Source organism: Canis lupus, chromosome 34, assembly GCF_003254725.2.
Source record: "Canis lupus dingo isolate Sandy chromosome 34, ASM325472v2, whole genome shotgun sequence".
NCBI classification, from domain to species: Eukaryota; Metazoa; Chordata; class Mammalia; order Carnivora; family Canidae; genus Canis; species Canis lupus.
In genome coordinates this window covers 25,065,191-25,085,441 of record NC_064276.1, presented here as the reverse complement: position 1 = coordinate 25,085,441, position 20,251 = coordinate 25,065,191, and the positions used below count along the sequence as shown (strand labels likewise).

The window sequence follows — 20,251 nt, the reverse complement described above, 5'->3', positions numbered from 1 at the left end:
TCAATAAGGTTTTCCCTACTTATCTAACCCAGCATTGAGCTCTTTACCTCCATGGAAACTTCCTGGCCTCACTCTCTACCTCAACTCCCTCTGCCACTCTTTTGTAGTTATTAGCACATGCTTTGGAATTTATATTTTGATGCTGGTCTTACTTTCCAGCAGCCTTAACTCTTCAAGATCATATTCTATTAATCTCTATTCTTTATCTAGTACAATTCTTGGCTTACTGAAGTTAATCAAGTAAGTATTAAATAAATGAGTAAGTGGAATCCATCAGCAAAAGGATAAGATACAAATTCAGACCACACCAAATCCATATCTGCTATTCTCACCACGCTGTATCATACCTGTGAAGCACATGTAGTGCAGAATAGAAATATTGAACAAGCAAAATTGAAGAGAGACAGACTGATTTAAATTTTAAGTCCCTTCAGGTAAATACCAAGGAACACAATTGCTGGATCGTATGATAAGATGTTTACTTTTGTAAGAAACCCCCAAACTGTCTTCCAAAGTGACTGTACCATTTTGCATTTCCACCAACAATGAATGAGGAGAGTTCCTGTTGCTCTGCATCCTTGTTAGCATTTGGTGTTGTCAGTGCTTTCAATTTTGGCCATTTTAATGGGGGTACAGTGGTATCTCGTTTTAATTTGCATTTTGCTAATGGCATCATCAAATTGTTGAAAACATATGTCCACATGAAATTTTACACATGAATGTATGCAGCTTTATCTGTAATTGCCAAAACTTGGAAGAAATCAAGAGGTCCTTTGGGAAGTGAACAGATACATAAACTGTGGTACATTCATGCAATGAAATATTATTTAACTCTAAAACAGAATGAGCTATCAAGGCACAAGAAGACATGGAAGTAACTTACATGCATATTACTAAGTGAAAGAAGTCACTCTGAGAAGCAACATACTGTATGATTCTAACTGCATAGCATTCTGGAAAAAGCAAAAACAATTGAGATAGTAAAAGAATCAGTGGTTTCTAGGGGCTAGGAGACACATAGGGATGAAATAAAGGGAGCAGAGAGAATTTTGAGGGTAGTGGAACTACTCTGTTGGTGGATATATATGTCATTATACATTTGTCAAAACTCACAGGATGTATAACACTAAGAGTAAACCTTAACATAAACTATGGTCTTTGGGTGAAAATGATGAGTCGATGGGGCACCTGGGTGGCTCAGTGGGTGAGTGTCTGCCTTTGGCTCAGGTCATGATCCTGGGATCCTGGGATCAAGTCCCACACCAGGCTCCCCCTAGGGGGTCTACTTCTCCCTCTGCCTATGTCTCTGCCTCTCTCTCTATCTCTCTTTCTCTCTCTGTCTCTCATGAATAAATAAAAATCTTAAAAAAAAAAAAGAAAATAATGAGTTGAGGTTGGTTCATGATGGTAACAAATGGATCACTCTAATGGGGGTTCCCAATAGTGGGGAAGGATATGTATAGGGAAGAAGTATATGGGAATCTTCTGCTCAATTTTGGTGTGAAATTAAAACTGCTCTAAAAAGTCTATTTTTTAAATGAAAAGAATACACTTTCCAAGAGGGAAATTGAAGATGTAACTTCCAGTGTCCAAGGGAACTCTCCAAAGGTATACATTATCTAGAAAGACTGAGTCACTTTAGAACCTACTTATGCAACGATTCCTATATTTACACACAGGCTGATCATGTGAAATGTGCGCATTTATTGACATCAATTTGCCCTCACTGGTTACTCATTGTTTTAAGTCCACACGTAGGCCTCAAATTCCAGACCTCCCAGAATGCCCTTGATCTGTATTTTTTGCCACCTCTCACTTCCCTCTTCTTCCGTCATACACATACCCTGGTTACTGTAAAGGCGATGGACACACTCTGGACAAGCCTGTGTGTTTCTCCTCCTGATGGCTTCCTCACTTCAAATACTTTTTCCTGTGGCCCCACTCCCATTCTGAGCTCTAACATCTCCATCTATTGCCTGTTTTCAAGGCCTTCTCAAATGCTTCTTCCACACAAAGGCTTTCCTAGCCAAATAAAGGCAACTCCCTTGCAGAACACTTTGGATATGCCAAATAAACGTGCATAGCATCTGGAAGAGTATCACCCATGAGGTCATGCTGCCAGAAAGGCACTGGGATGTTTTACTATTAGAACTCCTTGAGGAATGTGAAGAAACTGTCACTGTTTCAAAGTCCGCAGTTCTCCTGGGCAATGTTATTGGAAATGATTTTCTATGGATTTTCCTGGTTTTCACAAAAGTTTTTTTTTTTTCCTTTGTGTTCCTAGAGATAGATTTTGCTATTCGAGTGTGGTTTAAGTATTGTTATTGCACAACCAGATTGATTGCTTGAGTGAAGTAAGTTTGTGTGAGGGTTTTCCTTTAACTCTGAATCAGTTACACACTCATCTTCACCCACAATGGTGTATAAGTTGCCAAATGCGTCCAGGAACCTAGCCAGAAGGCAACAGTGTGAGGATTACCAATTATGGATGCTAGAAGGAAACACTCTTCTCTTACCTGCACACCAGCACAAGTATGGTTTCACCACTTCACATAGTAACACTCCTCAACCACAATAAATTGAGATCAAGTGTGAAATCTTGTTTTGTTTATTTGTCTGCTAAACATTGGAATGACTGCTGGCTAGAATTCTAACATGTTCACTTAACTTTTTTTGAGGTATAATTTTTTGTTGAGACATAATCATATTCATAAAATTCACCCTTTAAAAGTATAAAATTCAGTGAATTTTAGTATATTCACAAAGTTGTGTAGCCACAACCACTATCTACTTCCAGAACGTTTTCATCCCCCCTAAAAAAATCCCATATTCCTATATTTTGATGTTGTGATCAAATGCCAATTTCACTTATTTATTTGATTAAATTGTGCTAACAGTCTTTGGAAATTCAGTGAATAGTATATATATATATATTGTAATTAATATTATAATAGCTTAGCATTTTTTAATGTTTATCTTGCTTATACTTTATTATTTGATCAAGGTTTTACATGTGCATACGTGCACACACACACACACACACATACACACACACACTGTAGTCTTGGTCTTTTTAGGGCTACTAGGGCCAGGTTGGGGATATTAGTGCCGAGAGTTGTAGCTTGAAGGAATGAGTGGGCACAGCGAAGGTAAAAATAAACTCAGCTTTATTTGAATACATACTGTTTCCCATGGACTATTCCTCACTTATGTGAGGAAATGGAGGCTTATGAAGTTTATGGAACTTATTATCCTAAGATGGCATAAGTAACCTACCTTGGTTCACAGCCCAAATTCAAACTCAGGCTCTCCAAATTCAGAGCACACACCCTTAACTGCTATGCTCTATTGCCTGCTGTTAAATTGGACATTTAATTTAATTATACCAACAGCGCTTGATCAGTGCTGTGCAATATGCTTTCACAAGTCCTCATGCAATGCCTCATATTACTGGATGAGAAGAGACAGCTTCTGTAGGCAAAATAATCACATAGCTCAACCAATGTGAACAAGCAGCTCGAATCCAGGGTTCTCTCCAAAGCCAATATGGATGTGTGTTCCCCTACATCATGTAGAGACTTCTGACAGTTATCTTAGACTTCCGTTCCAGTTTTCATAATAACAAAACACCCTCTATCATATTTATTTGCATGTTTGAATTCCTACATCAGTCTGAGGGTTGCAGATGTGTAGTCCTTATGCTCAGATCATGTATGTTGAACGGATACGTGGTTAAATTAAAAAATGAATCTTGCCACAAAGTCACTCGAATATTTAATTCCTAGACCTCCTTAAGAGTTTAACCACCAACATTTCAGTGAAAGGGGAACTCATAAAATAGTGTGATTACACCTTTGTTCTTTCTCTACGTTTTTCACAAAAGCAAACTTAATTCCACATACACATTAAGTCAAATGCTTTTTGCATACACAAAGAAATGTGGCTACAAATAACTTTGGAAGAGGATTAGTCCTAACTTGTGTTTTTTTTTTTTTTAAGCAAAATGAATGAGGATACTATTAAAAGCTGGTGCATTGGGGCTTTTATTAATGGAATAAAATCTGCAGCTCTGTTAGCCCTCCCTACCCCCAATTCCTTAGCCTCTGTGAATAAAGCAGTGACCTGGGAGCTCTTGAGCCCGCTCCCCCACTCCTTGGAAAGGTCCTGCCAACTCCGCATTGTCCTGTTGGATTTGCAGTCAGATGTCTTATGCTGGCAGGCACTGGGCAGGCAATGAGTTCTTTCCCTGGAAGTTGGGCACAAAAAGACCGGCATGGGAGCAGCCTGTTTTGGGACAGCTGCTCTGAGACAATGCAGTAAGCAAGGCAGAAATTCCTCCGAGCAGAGGGTGACTCGTGGGAGGAGTTCAGTTTGCTAAGTATTGTCATTTGCTGAGAGTAGGTGTGTGCTCCAGAAGGAGTCTTAACCTGGAGGATCATTAACTCTTTCTATCAGCTGGTGAGTTGCGGTGGCTCGGCAAGTTGGTCCTGGAGGCTCCTGCTCAGGAAGGCCAGGGAGGAGGAGTGGAATCACTTTTTCATGGGGGACCAGTTTGAGAAGGGCCAGCATGCTCTGCTCAATGAAGGAGAAGAGAATGAGATGGTAAGATTCTAGCCACATACCCTTCTTCCCATTCCCCAGCCTCCAATACTGTCCCCCTACAGGCACACACACGCATGCATGCAAACTCTCAGACACACTCACATGATCCTCTGCAATTTGACTCTGGTGTTATGTGAAAAAAAGGTAGTGTCCAAGACATCTCTCTCTCTCTCTCTCCCATAAATGTAATCTCTAACAGCAGAAATTGGCTGGAATTAAAACTGTCTTCATTTTATCAAGAAGTTTTCCTTTTTAAATAAAACAGAAAGGGAGAGAAGCACAATGCCATTTTATGATGATTTTTTGAGCCTCAGGAGTCTAGCGCGTTCTGTTCAGAACTTGAATAATTTCAGCAAATCCCTACTATTATGAGCAGTGTATGTCTTGATAGGAAGAAGTGGAACAGCCACGGTGAGGTAGGAGTGCAGCTGAGTCTCTGTCTTCTCTTCAAGTATCTGTGTTTACAAAGAATGTTGGAAGGGAAAACATAAAATATTAACAATTATCAGCCTATAAATTTCTCTGTTTACTTCTAAAATTTTGCTTATAGGTCTTTAGCTAAAGAGATTAGTTACAGAAAACTTTCTGTAGTTGACTGTCTCTTTTATTTTAGATGTGTTTCTCCTCTAGGGAATTATAGGAAAATCAGAGATGATTCTTATGTTCTTGCTGAATTTAAACTGTATTTCTCAATTACAATGTAATCAAGAGAGAGTTAGAAATGTGTACTTCTGGTTAATAAGGCCTTTCTGCTAATTGTGTAAGCATAGTCTTTTAAGCCAGTAATGGTGTAATTAAAATGTTAAAATGTGATACTCCCATTCTATAATAGCATTCTATCTTCCTGGAATTAATATAGAAATAACAAACCCAAAAGATATTTATTTAAATTTTTTCTTGGTTAATTGCTTTAGCCCTGACTATTAAATTCTTTGTTCCTAAACTGGTCTTTCAAGTTTAATCTGCTTACCTGTTCCTATAGCAACAACATTTTTTTGGACCTTCAGGAGTAGATCCCTTCTGCTATCAAAGCTGAAAAAATTATAAGGGAATAAAAGACACCCAAATCAACATGGGCTTCTTAACCATCTCCTTACTTCTTTCACATTGGACTGACAATGACAATTATTTTTAGGCCCTACACAAATATCACTAGAAATGACTTTCTGACGCTACGTTCGCTACAATCCTTACTTCTCCAAAATGTTTTCTTTGGAGGGTCAATATCCTATTATTCTGTATATAAAGTTGAAAATTTGACCCTCATCTGGAATGCTCTTCACCAGAAGGCAGGGGCTCCTCCCTCACATCCCCAGATGGAAACACACCCACTCTTTTCTCATACACTCATTTCTGCTCTTTGACAATTTGTCACTGAATAGTCATTAACTGTGATCCACTTGCTGGCAGACATTCCTCGTGCTGGGAAAACGACTGTCCTCTAGCCTACACACTGCAGCGTGTGATTTTGTGCAGTTCATCTTCATAAGGGCACCACCCAGTGCATCAGGGTGTCAACTTCATGTTGCATACAGCTGAAAGTCCAGTTAGGACAGGGCCTTTGGTATGGAAAGGGGCTCTGTGTTTTCTGGACCGGATTCGTTTGGCCAGCAGTCTTAGCGGAGGTGCGGCCATTAGTATGCAGTCTTGAGCTCTCCATCTTGTTCCGCCTGGAGAAACCTGGCCACCTGCCTGTTGCTGTGTCTGCCTCTGTCCCTTTGTAACTCACTACTCCACCCCCCACCCCCTGCCCAGAGCTGTAAACATCCAAAGTTCTGAAAATCTCTTTTTATTCATTTATTTATTTGGTTTTGATAGAGTATAATTGACATACAATGTCATGTTAGTTTCAGGTGTACACTATGGTGCTTTGACACTTCTACACATTATGAAATGCTTACCACAATAAGTGTGGTCACCATCTGCCACCATACAATGTTTTTACAATATTATTGACTATATTCTCCATGCTGTACTTTTAACCCTGTAACTTTTTCATTTTGTAAATGGAAGTTTGTACCTCTTTGTCCCCTTCACCTATTTTGCCCACTCTTCCAGCCCTCTCCCCTCTGGCAGCCATCAGGTTGTTCTCTGTGTTGATGAGTCTGTTTTTGATTGTTTTTTTTTTTAGATTCCCATATGAGTGAAATCATATGATATTTGTCTTTCTCTGTCTGACTTATCTCATTCCATAATACCTTCTAGGTCCATCTGTGGTACTGCGAATGATAAGATCTCACAAAATTATCAAGTTATCTTAAAGATATTTCACATATTTTTATAGTGAGTTTTAGTTTACCAAGTATTTTCTTGGCCACTAGCTGATTTGGTTTTTACTACACTTTGTGAGGTACACGCTATGATTCCTGCTTTAGAGATGAAGAAATTGATGCACTGAGAATTTGCTTGTCGAAGCAAATTGGTATTGGCCAATAAATCCGAGAGCTGAGGCACCACATTAATTAAGTTGGTACCCCTTTTGTCTCTGGACCTAAACATAGCCCAGTGATACCTTTCAGTTCTTCCACAGGATACTGTACTCTTAACACACTTCCTTAAGATAACAAAACGTAGGGAGAACTTTGGATCTTAGAGCCCCAGTATCGGTTTTGTTGTATATAATTTGTAAACTTGAATTTCCTGAATAAGTCTGCATCCTCTGACTTGAATTTTAATCCCTTTTAGAAAGCCAAAAATTGTCTAGAAATGTGCCACATCAAAATGTTTATAGTTTCTTGCTTTATAATATACACCGTTTGGACCTTTGCAGAAGGCATTCCTCCAATCATAGAAATGACTTCAAATTTCAAGAGAAAACAACATTCTAGCAGTTATCCTTCATGTCCAATGAAGAAGAACAAGAATACCTCCAGGCCTAAGTATGCCTGGGACTGTCTTCCATTCTAGAATAAAAGAAATAGGAATGAAAGAGCAGCTCTAGGTGATATGAAAGTAACATTAAGTGTGAAATGAGACAGGAGCCACAAGAAGAAAGAATTTGTTAGAAGGACAAGGAAGAAAAGGGAAGAAAGTAATCTTCAGAGCAGGTTTATCTGGACGACTGCCTCAATAGCCTCAAAGAGCAGACTAATTCCTAATCAGCACTGCAAGTGGACCAGAGGCCCAGCTCTCACTTACTGCTTTAGCCTGTTTCTGTATCTGTCAAATAGTTGTGGTCCTTCTTATCCTACCTGTCTCACAGGGCTCTTATGAGGATCACCTGAAATAATCTGGGGTAAGTGTTTTAAGAAGTATAAAATTCTAGGTAAATGTAAGTTGCTATTATCTAAACAAAAATAGGAAGAGTTAGGGCTTTAGCAATTAACCAATTGAATGACTACTAACCCCAAAGCGAGGTCATCTCTTCTCATTAAATAACTGTAAGTAAGGACTGTTTACTTTTATTCTCAAGTCATAGAGACCACTTATACATGGAAAAGAGCTGAGTTACCTTATACCCAGCCTCATAGTCCTTCTTTTGGGAAAACCTCAACCCTTCTTGGGACTGAGTTTCCTTATTTGTGGAGGAAGAGTATCAGACCGCCTGGGAACCCAAATTCCTTTGAATACAGTGGATACATATTTATATTTTTAAATGACTCAGATAGGCTAAGTTCTCATTTCCTTACACTATGACTTAACAAAGTGGTTATCTGGTTAATATTGTGGCTTAGTTAATTAGAATATTGCTCACTGTTATCCTTTGTTATAATCTAATGAAATCATATTCCTTTTGAGGATGTATTTTATTCTGGTGAGACTTATTTTAAAAGTAATATTTCCTGATTTTTTTCTTTCCTAGGTTCTAGCAAATAAGAAAGAAAAAAACCTTGTATGTTTTTCTGATTATAAAGATAACATAAGTTTATTATAAGAATATTGAAATGACATAGAAAAATCTAAAAAATGAAGTAAATATGATTCATAAATCTTCCACTCAGACATGATCAGCATAGTCGACCCTCCTTCTAAAGACATAAAAAGTGAAAATGTATCTAACTCATCTAATGTATAAAGCTTTCTAATTTTTTTACTACATTTTAATATTATCTATACCATTGTGTTTATATACATCTCTGTGTTTGTATCATGGAAACACTACATACTACACACAGTGTGTTACTATTAATTTCTTTTGACTTCATATTCAGTAGACTGAAATAAATAATGTTGGGAGTATTTATGTCTTAGAAATCAGAAAATGCTACACAGGACTTGCATCTTGCCTCACCTGAAGGCCAGTTATGAAATATTTACCTCTGAGCATATCTCTGAGCGTATTATTTAAGACTTCCTTTTTCTTTTTTTTAAAGATTTTATTTATTCGAGAGAGGGGGGGGGGGTGGGCAGAGACACAAGCAGAGGGAGAAGCAGGCTCCATGCAGGGAACCTGATGTGGGACTCGATCCCAGGACTCCAGGATCACGCCCTAGGCGGAAGGCCTGCGCTAAATCGCTGAGCCACCCAGGGATCCCCAAGACTTCCCTCTTCTTCCTGATACATGTCTAAATACAGAAAGCATGTTGTATTTAGATATTATCCATTTATTTGTGCTATGCATCATGCCAAAACACAATAAAAGCAATCACAATCTATTCTAAAAAGCATGCATAATACACATATTCAAAAATATGTATTTTTTAAACAAAAAATGGATTTATCTCATATATATGTTTTTTAAACTGTCCTTTTCATTGTATCTAAAAATATTTCATGGCTATATTTTCCTTTTGAAAATTGTAGCTCCACATAATGATTTTAAAGCTTAAAGTATATGTGGATGAACTATACTAGATTAAGCAAATCTCTTATGTTGTATGCTTCTGTTAATTCTAAATTTTTTGGCTGTGATGGACAACTCTGTATGTGCAATTTGACATATTTGTCAGATTATTTCCTTAGGATAAAGTCCTAGAAATAGCGTTGATATATAAGAGGGAGTGTGTGTTTTAAATTTTCATTGATACGTAATACTTAATTGCCTTTCAGATGATTATGCTTGTACCAATTTATACTCTAACTAGCAATCTTTTTTTGAGAAAACTTGCTTTCTTTACCATACTTGCCAATGTTGAGCATTATCAATCTTTTTAACTTGGGCTGATTTGATATGTGAAAATGACACCTGATGGCTATATTATTTTTGCATTTCCTTGATTTGAAATTGAGCACATCTCTATATGTTTATTGGCATTCATATTTTTTGGACTAGACTCTCTTAATGTCATCACTCTTGTTATATCAACTAGTAGAATGGGTAAGTAAAACCTGTTGAATCAGGAAAAGCAAGAGAAACTCTTTTTGAACTTCCATGTTGTTTTTGAGAACAGCAAGAAATTAGTACTGCAATGAGTGCATAATAAGGCAGCAGGGTGGTGTGTGGTCTTTGCCACATTGGAAGCCCTATCGTGCCTTCAGCATGAGCAAGGGACATCTGTCCTCACCATTATTTGGCTCACTTTCATAACTGATGTTTGTCTTTTCTTCTCTAACACCAGGAAGCAAAAGCACCTCCCCCCACCTCAATAGCCACTTATTTATTATGCTCCATGAGCACCTCCGAGTTGGTTGCCAATGTTAACTAGTGAACCCACAGATCTCATAGTGGGAGAATTGTGTTCAGACTGAGACATTTTGTCAGCTGAAATGTTCAGGAAGCTGGGCTACTGGCCAAGTCTAGTGTCTTTATTCTTGATTCATTGCTGCAGAACTCCCATGAAGTCAACTCATCTTTGATATAAATTCTTGAAGAGTGAGATTTAATTGCTTCTTGAGGACAGGAACCCTGCTTAGTTCACCTTTCTGTGGCCTGCCCATTCCCTTCCCCACTATTCCCAGAATTTAGCATAGTGCTTGGCACAAACAGTAAGGGCATGTTTGATAACGTAATTCCAAGCTCCATTAACCTGTAATTTTTTTATCCTGAGAAGAATGAGGAGGCAAGCAGGGCTTAAAGGGATAAACAATTTGAATAATCAAAAAAGAAACTTGGGAAATTTTGTGTTATTTATTTGGAATAGCCAATCATTTTGTGAATTTATCAATTGACTCCTCTTTCTCCCACGCATAAACAAAGCTTATTCTTCAGAGTTAATTAGCCATCTACACTATTTTTCTATGAGATACTTTATGCTATCCTTTCATCTGTTCATGTATAAACTCAACAAATATTTACCAAATGCTTACTCTGTGCCAGGACTTCTCTGTGCTAACCAAGGAGGATTTTGAGTGAAAAGCAAAAAGCTTTTGTTTTTAAGGAGTTCACAGTCGAGCAGGCAGGACTGGGTACATAATTTGTGGGGCATAGTGCAAAATAAAAATGAGTTGTCCCTTGTTCAACAATTATTAGGAATTTCAAGATGGCTGTAACAGAGCACTAAACCAAGTTCAGAGCCCTTCAGAGAGCAGGGTCCTGTGGGATTACACAGACACGTGACTATGTAGCAGGCCCAAGTAGGGGAGTGAGAGGTGTAAACATAATGAAATTGTGATAAAACAAGTGCCACTGAGGGAGTTTTGCACACAGAGCTATGGGGCACAGAAGAAGAGCAATGCAGTCAAGGGGGAAGATGGCATTTCATTTCCCTGGAGGGGTAAGTGAGGGCCTGAATGTGAAAGACTTCACAGGACACTATAACGAGTGCATATTTTATCCTTTCTAATGATGCCTAAACACTAGTCCATGAAAAAACTGTAACAGAATCAAGTTGGGGAGTATATAAAGAAGAGATTCAGTATGCAACTATAGCCTTGATATAGAGGATGCTGAGTAGAGAATGGATTGGAAAGGTCCTTAGGAATTAGAATTGCAAAGACTTCATAATCCATAGACCAAGGGTGAACAGGATGAATAGGATTAAGGGTGTCTGTAATGGGAGAAGATGATACAAGTGCTGAATCCCATAGGGAAAAGTAGGAACAGGTTGGGAGTGGAAATGGCAACAGTAGTAGCAGATATTTATATGGTGATTGATCTGACTAGGAACCTTACACATAATAACATATATAATTATTTCAGAAACCCTAAGAGGAATCATCATCTCTCTTTTGCAGATGTAGGAACTGAGATGTAGAGAGGTTAAGTAACATGACCAGGTTCATTTGTCTAAGTACATGGAAGGCTATGGCTTAAGACCCCGATTTAAGCATAATGGTTTACTGCTTTTTTTAAAAGATTTTTTTTTCTTTATTGGGGGGGGCGGTGAGGCAGAGGAAGAGGAAGAGGAAGAGAAGGAATCTCAAGCGGACTCCCTGATGAGCTTGGAGTCTGCCTTGGGGCCAATTCTATGACCCCAGGATCATGACCTGAGCTGAAACCAAGAGTCAGATATTTAATCAACTGAGCCATCCAGGTGTCCTGGTTTACTGCCTCTTAATTTTGCTAAATTCTGGATGCATTACTTTAGTTATTAATTAGGTGGCAAAAATAACAGGGTGTGAGTGAAAGAAACACAACATTAGGAGACTGGAGACTAGCATTGTTGTGTTGGCTCTGCCATTATTTATTCTTATACCCGTAAAGCAAATCATGGTCACTTCTCTTTGGTTTTGTCTCATTGATGAGGTGGAAATGATAATACCTTACTAGTTTGAACCAGGGACCAATGCAGGTGGTTTCTTGAGGTTCTCTCCAACACATGTAAAGGTATGATATCGAAAGTTTTAAAATAGGTGGATAAAATCACTATGAAATGTCTTAAGAAATTTAAGTGATACTTCCTATTTTTTTTCCAAAGCGCTATGAGTTCTTTTAGTCAAGGAAAGGAGAACATATATGGAGACATTACATCAAGTGAGAATTGAAAATTTATGGCAGTTGTTTTATGAATGTTTATTATGGGTAAAGAGTAAATAAATCCATTGATAAATGATTAACCAGTGCTGAACCCTATAGGCTCCTCAGGCCTACAGAAGACATAGAGCACAGCAACTTGACCTTCAACAGCATTGGTGCATTGGTGATGTGTCCAGAAGATATTCATTCCTGGTGCCATTTTCAAGGCTTTGTCATTATTTTAAAGCTTTGTGAAGATTAGCCAAGTGGGATCACTGACCTACATGGACTACAGCTATTTCTGTATGTCAGTCATGTAAACCTTGGTGAGCTGTCTGAAACCATAGCCTAGATAGAGATGGAAGGAAGCTCAGAACACTGCCTCCTTAACCCTGTCCTCAGCCTAAGGCTACTTTTCTGGACAACAAGCACAGCTTTGCCCTAGATGCCCCCTCAGAAATCAGAACAGAGAGGAGGCCCAGTGCGCTGCAAGCTTTCCAGAGAGAGATGTCCCTCAGGCCAGGACACTTTCTGATTTTGGTGGTTACACACACAGCACTCTGGCTGGGACTGTATATTTTAGCATTTCCAGAATCTATTTTGGAGCCATGGGTAGATGATTTTGAAGCTCTGGTATTCGAGTCTCAGAATCAGTAAAGAGATCAATGTTTTGACGCCAGTTCAAAAACAAAAGAATCCAACAAATGAGTTTGTTTAGATAAGTGGTTACTTTTTCTTGCTTTTTAATGGAAAAATAAGGCTGATTTTTATGGCACACAGTTTCCTGCAACTTTGTTCTCTTTCAACTTGGAATCACTGAGCAAAGGAAGGATCTTCAGCCTGGAAACCAAGCCACCCTGTATAGGTTTTTCCTTTAGCCAATTTCAACAGGCAATTATTTACTTGCCATTCTCTCTGCTTATGCAGATGTGCTCTGCTTGTTTTCCCAAGAATACATTATGGACTGTCTCTGCCAGGGATATATCTTCACCTAGATACCTGGCCATCAGAGGCCTGCACATTCACCAGAACCCATCTCAGATCTGATTCCCTTCCTTAAAGCCATCTGGGAGCCCCTGGATCACACTTAAGCACTTCCTTGTCTGGAGTAGATCTGAATGCCAATTTCGGCAATTTCACTAGGTTTTATAGGTAGAGTCATGTGTTTATTCTCCTCCCCCAACAGTTTGTGAGTTGTTACAAGCAGGGACAGATCTTATTTCATGTCTGTATCTTATATGCAACATTGAAGTTACTTAACATGTTTCCTATAAGTTGAACTGAAGATTTCTGTGCACAATCTTAACAAGAGTTTTTATCTTCTTTACTGACTTTTGAGTGGTTAATGCCAATTTTACAAAAGGAAGCACTGAGAAATTATTTAATTTGTCCAAGTCTGGAAGCAGCAAAAACAGATCTGGAACCTAGGCAGCTTGCTTCCAAAGCTCCTATTCTAGCCTTAGGTTTTTGATGTGGCCTTGCTACTACTACCACTACTGCTACTATTTCTACTATTACTGCTGCCACCACCACTACTACTACTATTGCCACCACTGCTCCCACCCACCACCACTACTACTACCTCTATCTCCCCTGCTACCACCACTACCATTACCATTACCATTGCTGCTACTACCATCACTACTACCACCATTACTACCACTACCGCTACTACCACTACTATTCTACTACCACCAACACTACTGCTACTGCTACTGCTGCCAGTACTACTACCACTACTATGACCACTTCAACAACTGCTAAATAAGCCCAAGACCATATTAATTTAGCAGTTATTTTATACTTCAGGTTCAGGTTCATTTTAAGCTTGTGAGAGGCAAAAACCTCCAGGTCTCTTTTCACAGAAGTCTTTGCTCTCTGATCTTTTAGGTACAGAAGTAAACGGGTACAGGTGCTGGAACTGAATCAGCCATCTGTGCATGCCTGCATCACTTAAGCGGTCTCTCCTCGTGCTCTCCCCCCTTCTCCAGCAGTGGCCTCCTTGGCTTGTCACTCAATGCTTAGCTCCTAGTAGGGGTAGAGAAGTTACCTGTTGTCCTTGTTCTACTTACTCTTAGGCAGTCCCTTTGTGTCTGGGCTTAGAGGAGCGGGAGTGCTGTGCTTTATTAATATTCTTATTCATCCTCTCCATGATAGCTACCTCTATCTTTATCTGAAGTTGGTTTCAGATGGAAGTTTCTTACACTCTCCTAGCAGTTACTTGGGCTTGATTTTGTAGAATCTTGGTTTCAGGATGGTTAGTTGTAAAAGGTTATTGCTACTATATACTTCATAAAAGGCTATTTGCTACTATACTTCATACAGCATCAATTGATTTTTGCTTTCAGCTTTTTATTTTATTTTTTAAGATTTTATTTATTCATGAGACACACACACACAAAGAGAGAGAGAGAGAGAGGCAGAGACACAGGCAGAGGGAGAAGTAGGCTCAATGAAGGGAGCCTGATGTGGGACTCAATCCCAGGACTCCAGGATCATGCCCTGGGCCACAGGCAGGTGCTAAACCACTGAGCCACCTAGGGATCCCCATGATTTTTGCTTTCATCTTGATAGAGGATTTCCCACTTAGAAGTAATTGACCTTTGTTAATTTGACCCTAATGGTTTTATTCTCAAACTTTGCATGGGACCCTCTGGTAACAGGATATTACCTATCCTCAGGTATTACACCAGTGGAAAAAAATTGCCCTTCATTCAATAGTCTCAGCAAAATACTCATTTGTTTTCTCACTGGATATTATTAGATAATTTCCCTTTCCAAACTTATTAGCGTGGCCAGAAGAAGACCAAGATCTTAGTCACATGGCCACGTCTGGAGTTGGAGTCAGAGTCAGCTCTACATGAAACACAGTTGAGAGTGGTAAGGTGGGTGGTTTGAGACAAAAAAAGTGAGATAAATGGGGATCTAGTGGTTTCAACAAAAAATATAAATGGATAAATGGAATTTCCAACCTGAGAATCAATAAATAATAATTTAATGGAACTGAACAATAGTGTTTAAGGTGGTCAGGTCCCCCACATGATTTTCTTTGCTAGAGAGAATATAAAATTTGGAGCTTTGCTACTGATATTTTAGATATCTGTGAAGAAGTAGAAAAGGGCTTTTAAAACATATATATTTATTTTTCAGATTTTAAAAATGAAACATATTTATTGATTAAAATATGCATAGTACAGATGTGCCTGGGTGGTTCAGTCGGTTAAGCAGCCAACTCTTGATTTTGGCTCAGGTCATGATCTCAGGGTCCTAGGATTGAGCCTGGGTAGGCTCCCTTGCCCAGTGGGGAGTCAACTTCTCCTTCTCCCTTGTCTCTCCCCTGCCTCTTGTGTACATGTACAAGAGGGATTTGTTTTTTTAAGTCAGAGAGTCTTTCTTAGTGGCCTTAAATCATCCCCTTTGGAGATGTGCACATTCTTTCAAAATCCTTCTCAGCAGTAGAGATTTGGGATAATAAGGAATTGCCAGGATGGGATCTGCTTTAGATGCTCAGAAATGCTGCATTTGTCATCGTCTATCCCAGAGAACTATGAAGAAGGAGTGCATACTAGGAAGTTGCGAAGCTTCTATTTTACTAAACAGCATTTCAGAAAGCATCATGTGCATATAAAGGGTCAGTTCTGACCATAGCAGACAATGAGCCTCTAGTAACAAACGAGAGGGCCTTCATCTTTCATTTCAGAAAATTTCCCATGTAGCTTCCTTCTGCTATTTCTTCTGTAGGAGGAATAAGTAAAAGCTATAATTCTTATTATTTGGTAGCAAATTCTATCTCCTGTGGACACAGTTAGAGTATCTGTTCTTTAATAAAGGCCTGATGGTGGGGGCTTTCAACTTTATGGGAAGAAAAATCTAATCATCTTCCTTCTGAATTTTTACACAAGCTCCTGGAACAGGAAAACAATTTTATTTTTGAGTTTTAACATTACTGAAATAATTGCCTACAGAGTATCCCTGGGTAATTAATTGGCCAATTAAAAAATAGCCAAGTAATATACAAATAAAAGTGGAATATTTCATTCCCCAAGGGAGGATTATGTTTTTCTATTTAATTCTTAATGACTTGTTGATGACCTATTCACTGCTTTATTTCCAATACTTAAAAAAATTATAAATACACAATATATATTAGGGGGGTAAATGAATGAATGGTGGATGAATATAGCTAGTTACAGTTACATTCTAAGTCTGTATGAAATAGTATACGGATCTATAGGTAAATAAGGATTAGAATTCAGAGAAGAGGATTGATTTACTATACTTCATTTTACCCCTTCCATAGAATCCACTTTCCAGCAATCCAAACTTTGTCTTTCTCCTGTTCCTTACCTCACCCATCCAACCTTCCCTTAAATGCCCTCAGAAAGGGAAACTTGCTGTAAGACAGGGCATTTCCTTGTGAGACAATGATGACTATTATAAAGACTCGTCTACATTGAACGGAGATATGGTTCTGTTAATCTGAATTCATTAATTCTACTTCTTTTGCCTTTTGGGGCCACCTGTCAGAAATCAGCTTCCTTTTCTCATGCATGTAAAAATTGTTCTTACATGTCCTTTTGTTTTCATCCCTCCTGCGTCTCTTCTTCAATCTAAACACACTTAATTTCTTCAACAATCTTCATGTGGCATAGTTACCATTTATTGACTACTTACTAGGTCCTATGACCATTGCTAAGCATTTCCACATGATACTTTATTCACAGTAACCTCATTAGGTAGATATTATCACTATAGGAGAAAAGATCAAATGTTTCCATTGTTTCTCTGTGGCAGGGGTCCACAAACTATTGACTATGAGTGACACCTGGCCTACTGACTTATCTGAAAATAAAGTTCTGTTAGTAACAGCCTCCTCTATTTGTTTACAGATTATCTCTGGTTGCTGTTATACTACAATGGCAGAAATGAATGGTTGTTAGAGAGACCACATAGCTCACAAGGCTGAAAATATTTTCTATCTGGTACTTTACAGAAGTTTGTTGATTCTACCGTTATCCTTCTGATCTCTCTCTCTTTTCTGATTTCATTAAAAAATATTTTTCTTTATTGCCATAGTAAAATGTTATTTGTTAAGGTTGTCCAAGTTTTGCATCCATCAGCCATGGATGTTTAGGACAGCCCTGAAAGGGCTTAGGCTGGGTGCTGTTTAAGGATTTAATTGGCTGTCAACGTGGTCAGTAGATATTTACAAACTGCTGTGGTGGAAAGGGCCCTGTTTGAAAGCTTGCATTCTTTCTCATCTGGATTCTTCCATTAACCATTCATTTTATGTGAGGAGTTTCCCCTTTCCTGGCCTCTGTTTTTTCCATTTCTTTTTTTTTTCTAAAGATTTTATTTATTTATTCATGAAAGACATGCACACACAGAGAGAGGCAGAAACACAGGCAGAGGGAGAAGCAGGCTCCCCACAAGGAGCCGGATGTGGAACTCGATTCCGGATCCCGGAATCAGGACCTGAGCCGAAGGCAGACGCTCAACCACTGAGCCATCCAGGCATCTCCTTTTTCCATTTCTAAATAGATCTAGCTCTGTAGGATCTATCTGATGTAATTACATAGCTATCTTCATTTTGAGGTTGCCTAGACCCTTACTTACCAGCATGAACATTGGTGTCCAGATGTGTAAGAATCTTCATTTTTTGGAAATAGTACACCCTGTATAACCAAGAGCCAGTGGACCCTTAGAGCCCCACAGATCATGGAATTTCAGATAGAGAAAACTACTCAAAGATAATCTAGTCCAACACATTCATTTTTTAAAGTTTTTTTTAAATAAATATAATCATAGATACACATACAGTTGCAATAAATAATACACAAAGATTCTGTGTATGCTTTACCCATTTTCCTCCATTGTAATGTCTTGCAAAACTATAGTAAAATATCACAAGCAGGGAATTCATGCTGATAGGTCAAAGTAAAGAACATTTCCATCACCACAAATATCCTTTGTTTTTGCCTTTTTATAGCCACATCTATTTCTTTCCCATTCATCCCTACTCCTTAAATCCTGGCAACTACTACTGCTTTCTGTTTCTATAATTTTCTCATTTCAAGAATGCTATATAATAAGATCATACAGTATGTGAGCTTTGGGATTGACTTCTTTTACTCAAAATAATTCCCTGGAGATTGATCTAAGTTGTGTGTATCAATAGTTCATTCCTTTTTATTGCTGAGTAGTTTTCCATGATATTACATTCATGGAATATTTAATCATTTATTTATTTAACCATTCATCCATGGAAGGACATCAGAGTTGTTTCCAGTATTTGGCTATTATGAATAAAATTGCTGTAAACATTTGTAAATAGAGTTTTATGTGAACATAGGTTTTTATTTTTTCTGGGATAAATGCTCAGGAGATCAATAGCTGGGTTGCATGGTACTTATATGTTTAGTTTTTTAAAAAAACTACCAAACTATTTTCCAATGTGGTTGTACTATTTACATTCCTACCAGCAATGTATGAGTGATCCTGGTTTTCCAAATCCTTACCAGCACTTGTTCTTTTCACCATTTTTTATCTTAACCATTACGACCATTTATCTCTAACCATCCTCTATATAGCTATATAGTAATATCTCATTGTAGTTTCAATTAAACTTTTCTTAATAGCTAATTATTTTGAATATATTTTTGTGTGCTTATTTACCATGTGTATTTTCATGTCTTTTGTCAATTATCTGATTGAATTGTTTGATATTTTACTGTTGAGTTTTGAGAGTTCTTTATGTATACTAGATACAAGTTCTTTATTGAATACATGGTTTGCAATGGGTTTGTAATGTGGATATCCAATTGCTCACTCCAGCACTATTTATTGAAAAGACTATTTCTTTCCTCATTGGATTGCTTTTGCGTATTTGTCAAAAATCAATTGGGCAGAGTTATATAGGTCTAAGTATAAGAAAGTATATAACACTAGGGAATTATATAATAATTCTTGAAATCAGGTAGACTTGTTTCCACTTAATTCTCATTTTTTCACAATTGTTTATCTCATTAGTAGGTCATAGAAATAAAATTAATGTATTTTATATGTTTATCTTGAATCTTATGATCATGATTAGCCCTTTTATTAAACATAGTGTTACCTGTATGTTTTTAAAGATGCTTGTTATCAAGTTGAAGAAGTTAGTTTTCATTACTATTTCCCTAAGAATTTTTACCATGAATGTGTGTGAAATTTTGTCAAAAGCATTTTTCTGTGTCAATTGATATGATCATGTTATTTTTAAAATAAAAAAATTAGTTTTAGTCTGTTAACATAGTGGATTACACTGATTAATTTTTGAATGTTAATGTAGCTTCATATCTTAGGAATAAGTACTACTTGGTAATGGTGTATAATTCTTTTACCATATTGCTGAAATCTATCTGTTAAAATTTTGTTGAAGATTTTTGCTTCTATGTTCCTGAAGAAGATTGGTCTACAGGTCATTTATTTTCTATCCTCTTTGTTCCATTCTTCCTCCCTCCCTCCATTCCTTCCTCCCTCATTTATTAAGCACTACCTATGTGTTAGTCCCTGTGAAAGCTATTATGTATACAAAGAAAAGCCCTAGAGCTCAATATCTAGTGGAGGATAGACTTCAGTGGGCTAGTGTTATAATAGCAGAATATGCAAAGTTCTGTGAGAACACAGAAGAAGCTACAGTCAATTCTGGGATGACTTCAGTGGAAAAGTGCCAATTGAAAAGAATCTAGATGCATGAACAGGAGTTTACCAGCAAGCCCCGTTAGGGTGAAGGACATATTAAGTCAAGGAGACACAATGTACAAAGGTACTGAGATGTAAAGGAACAAAGCACATTCCATTCGGAGAACTGAATGTAGCTTGGCAACACTGATG

At 37.9% G+C, this 20,251-nt stretch overlaps 1 protein-coding gene across 6 annotated transcripts in view; it reads left to right on the top strand.

Annotated features, from left to right (window-relative positions):
* The first annotated feature begins 4,186 nt into the window (after nt 1-4,186).
* ATP13A4 (ATPase 13A4) overlaps nt 4,187-20,251 on the top strand; it is a 111,475-nt gene continuing 95,410 nt past the window's right edge. For 2 of the 6 annotated variants that reach the window (XR_003127288.3, XM_049105683.1), the window contains exon 1: nt 4,201-4,602. Coding sequence is in view for 4 of the 6 variants with exons in the window: in XM_049105683.1 (XP_048961640.1) it covers nt 4,540-4,602 (63 nt within the window). In the remaining 2 variants the exon portion in view is untranslated. Of the gene's footprint in view, nt 4,603-20,251 lie in introns of all 6 variants that reach the window. The other 4 variants (XR_003127287.3, XM_025425384.3, XM_025425383.3 and 1 more) reach the window with 3 other exon arrangements.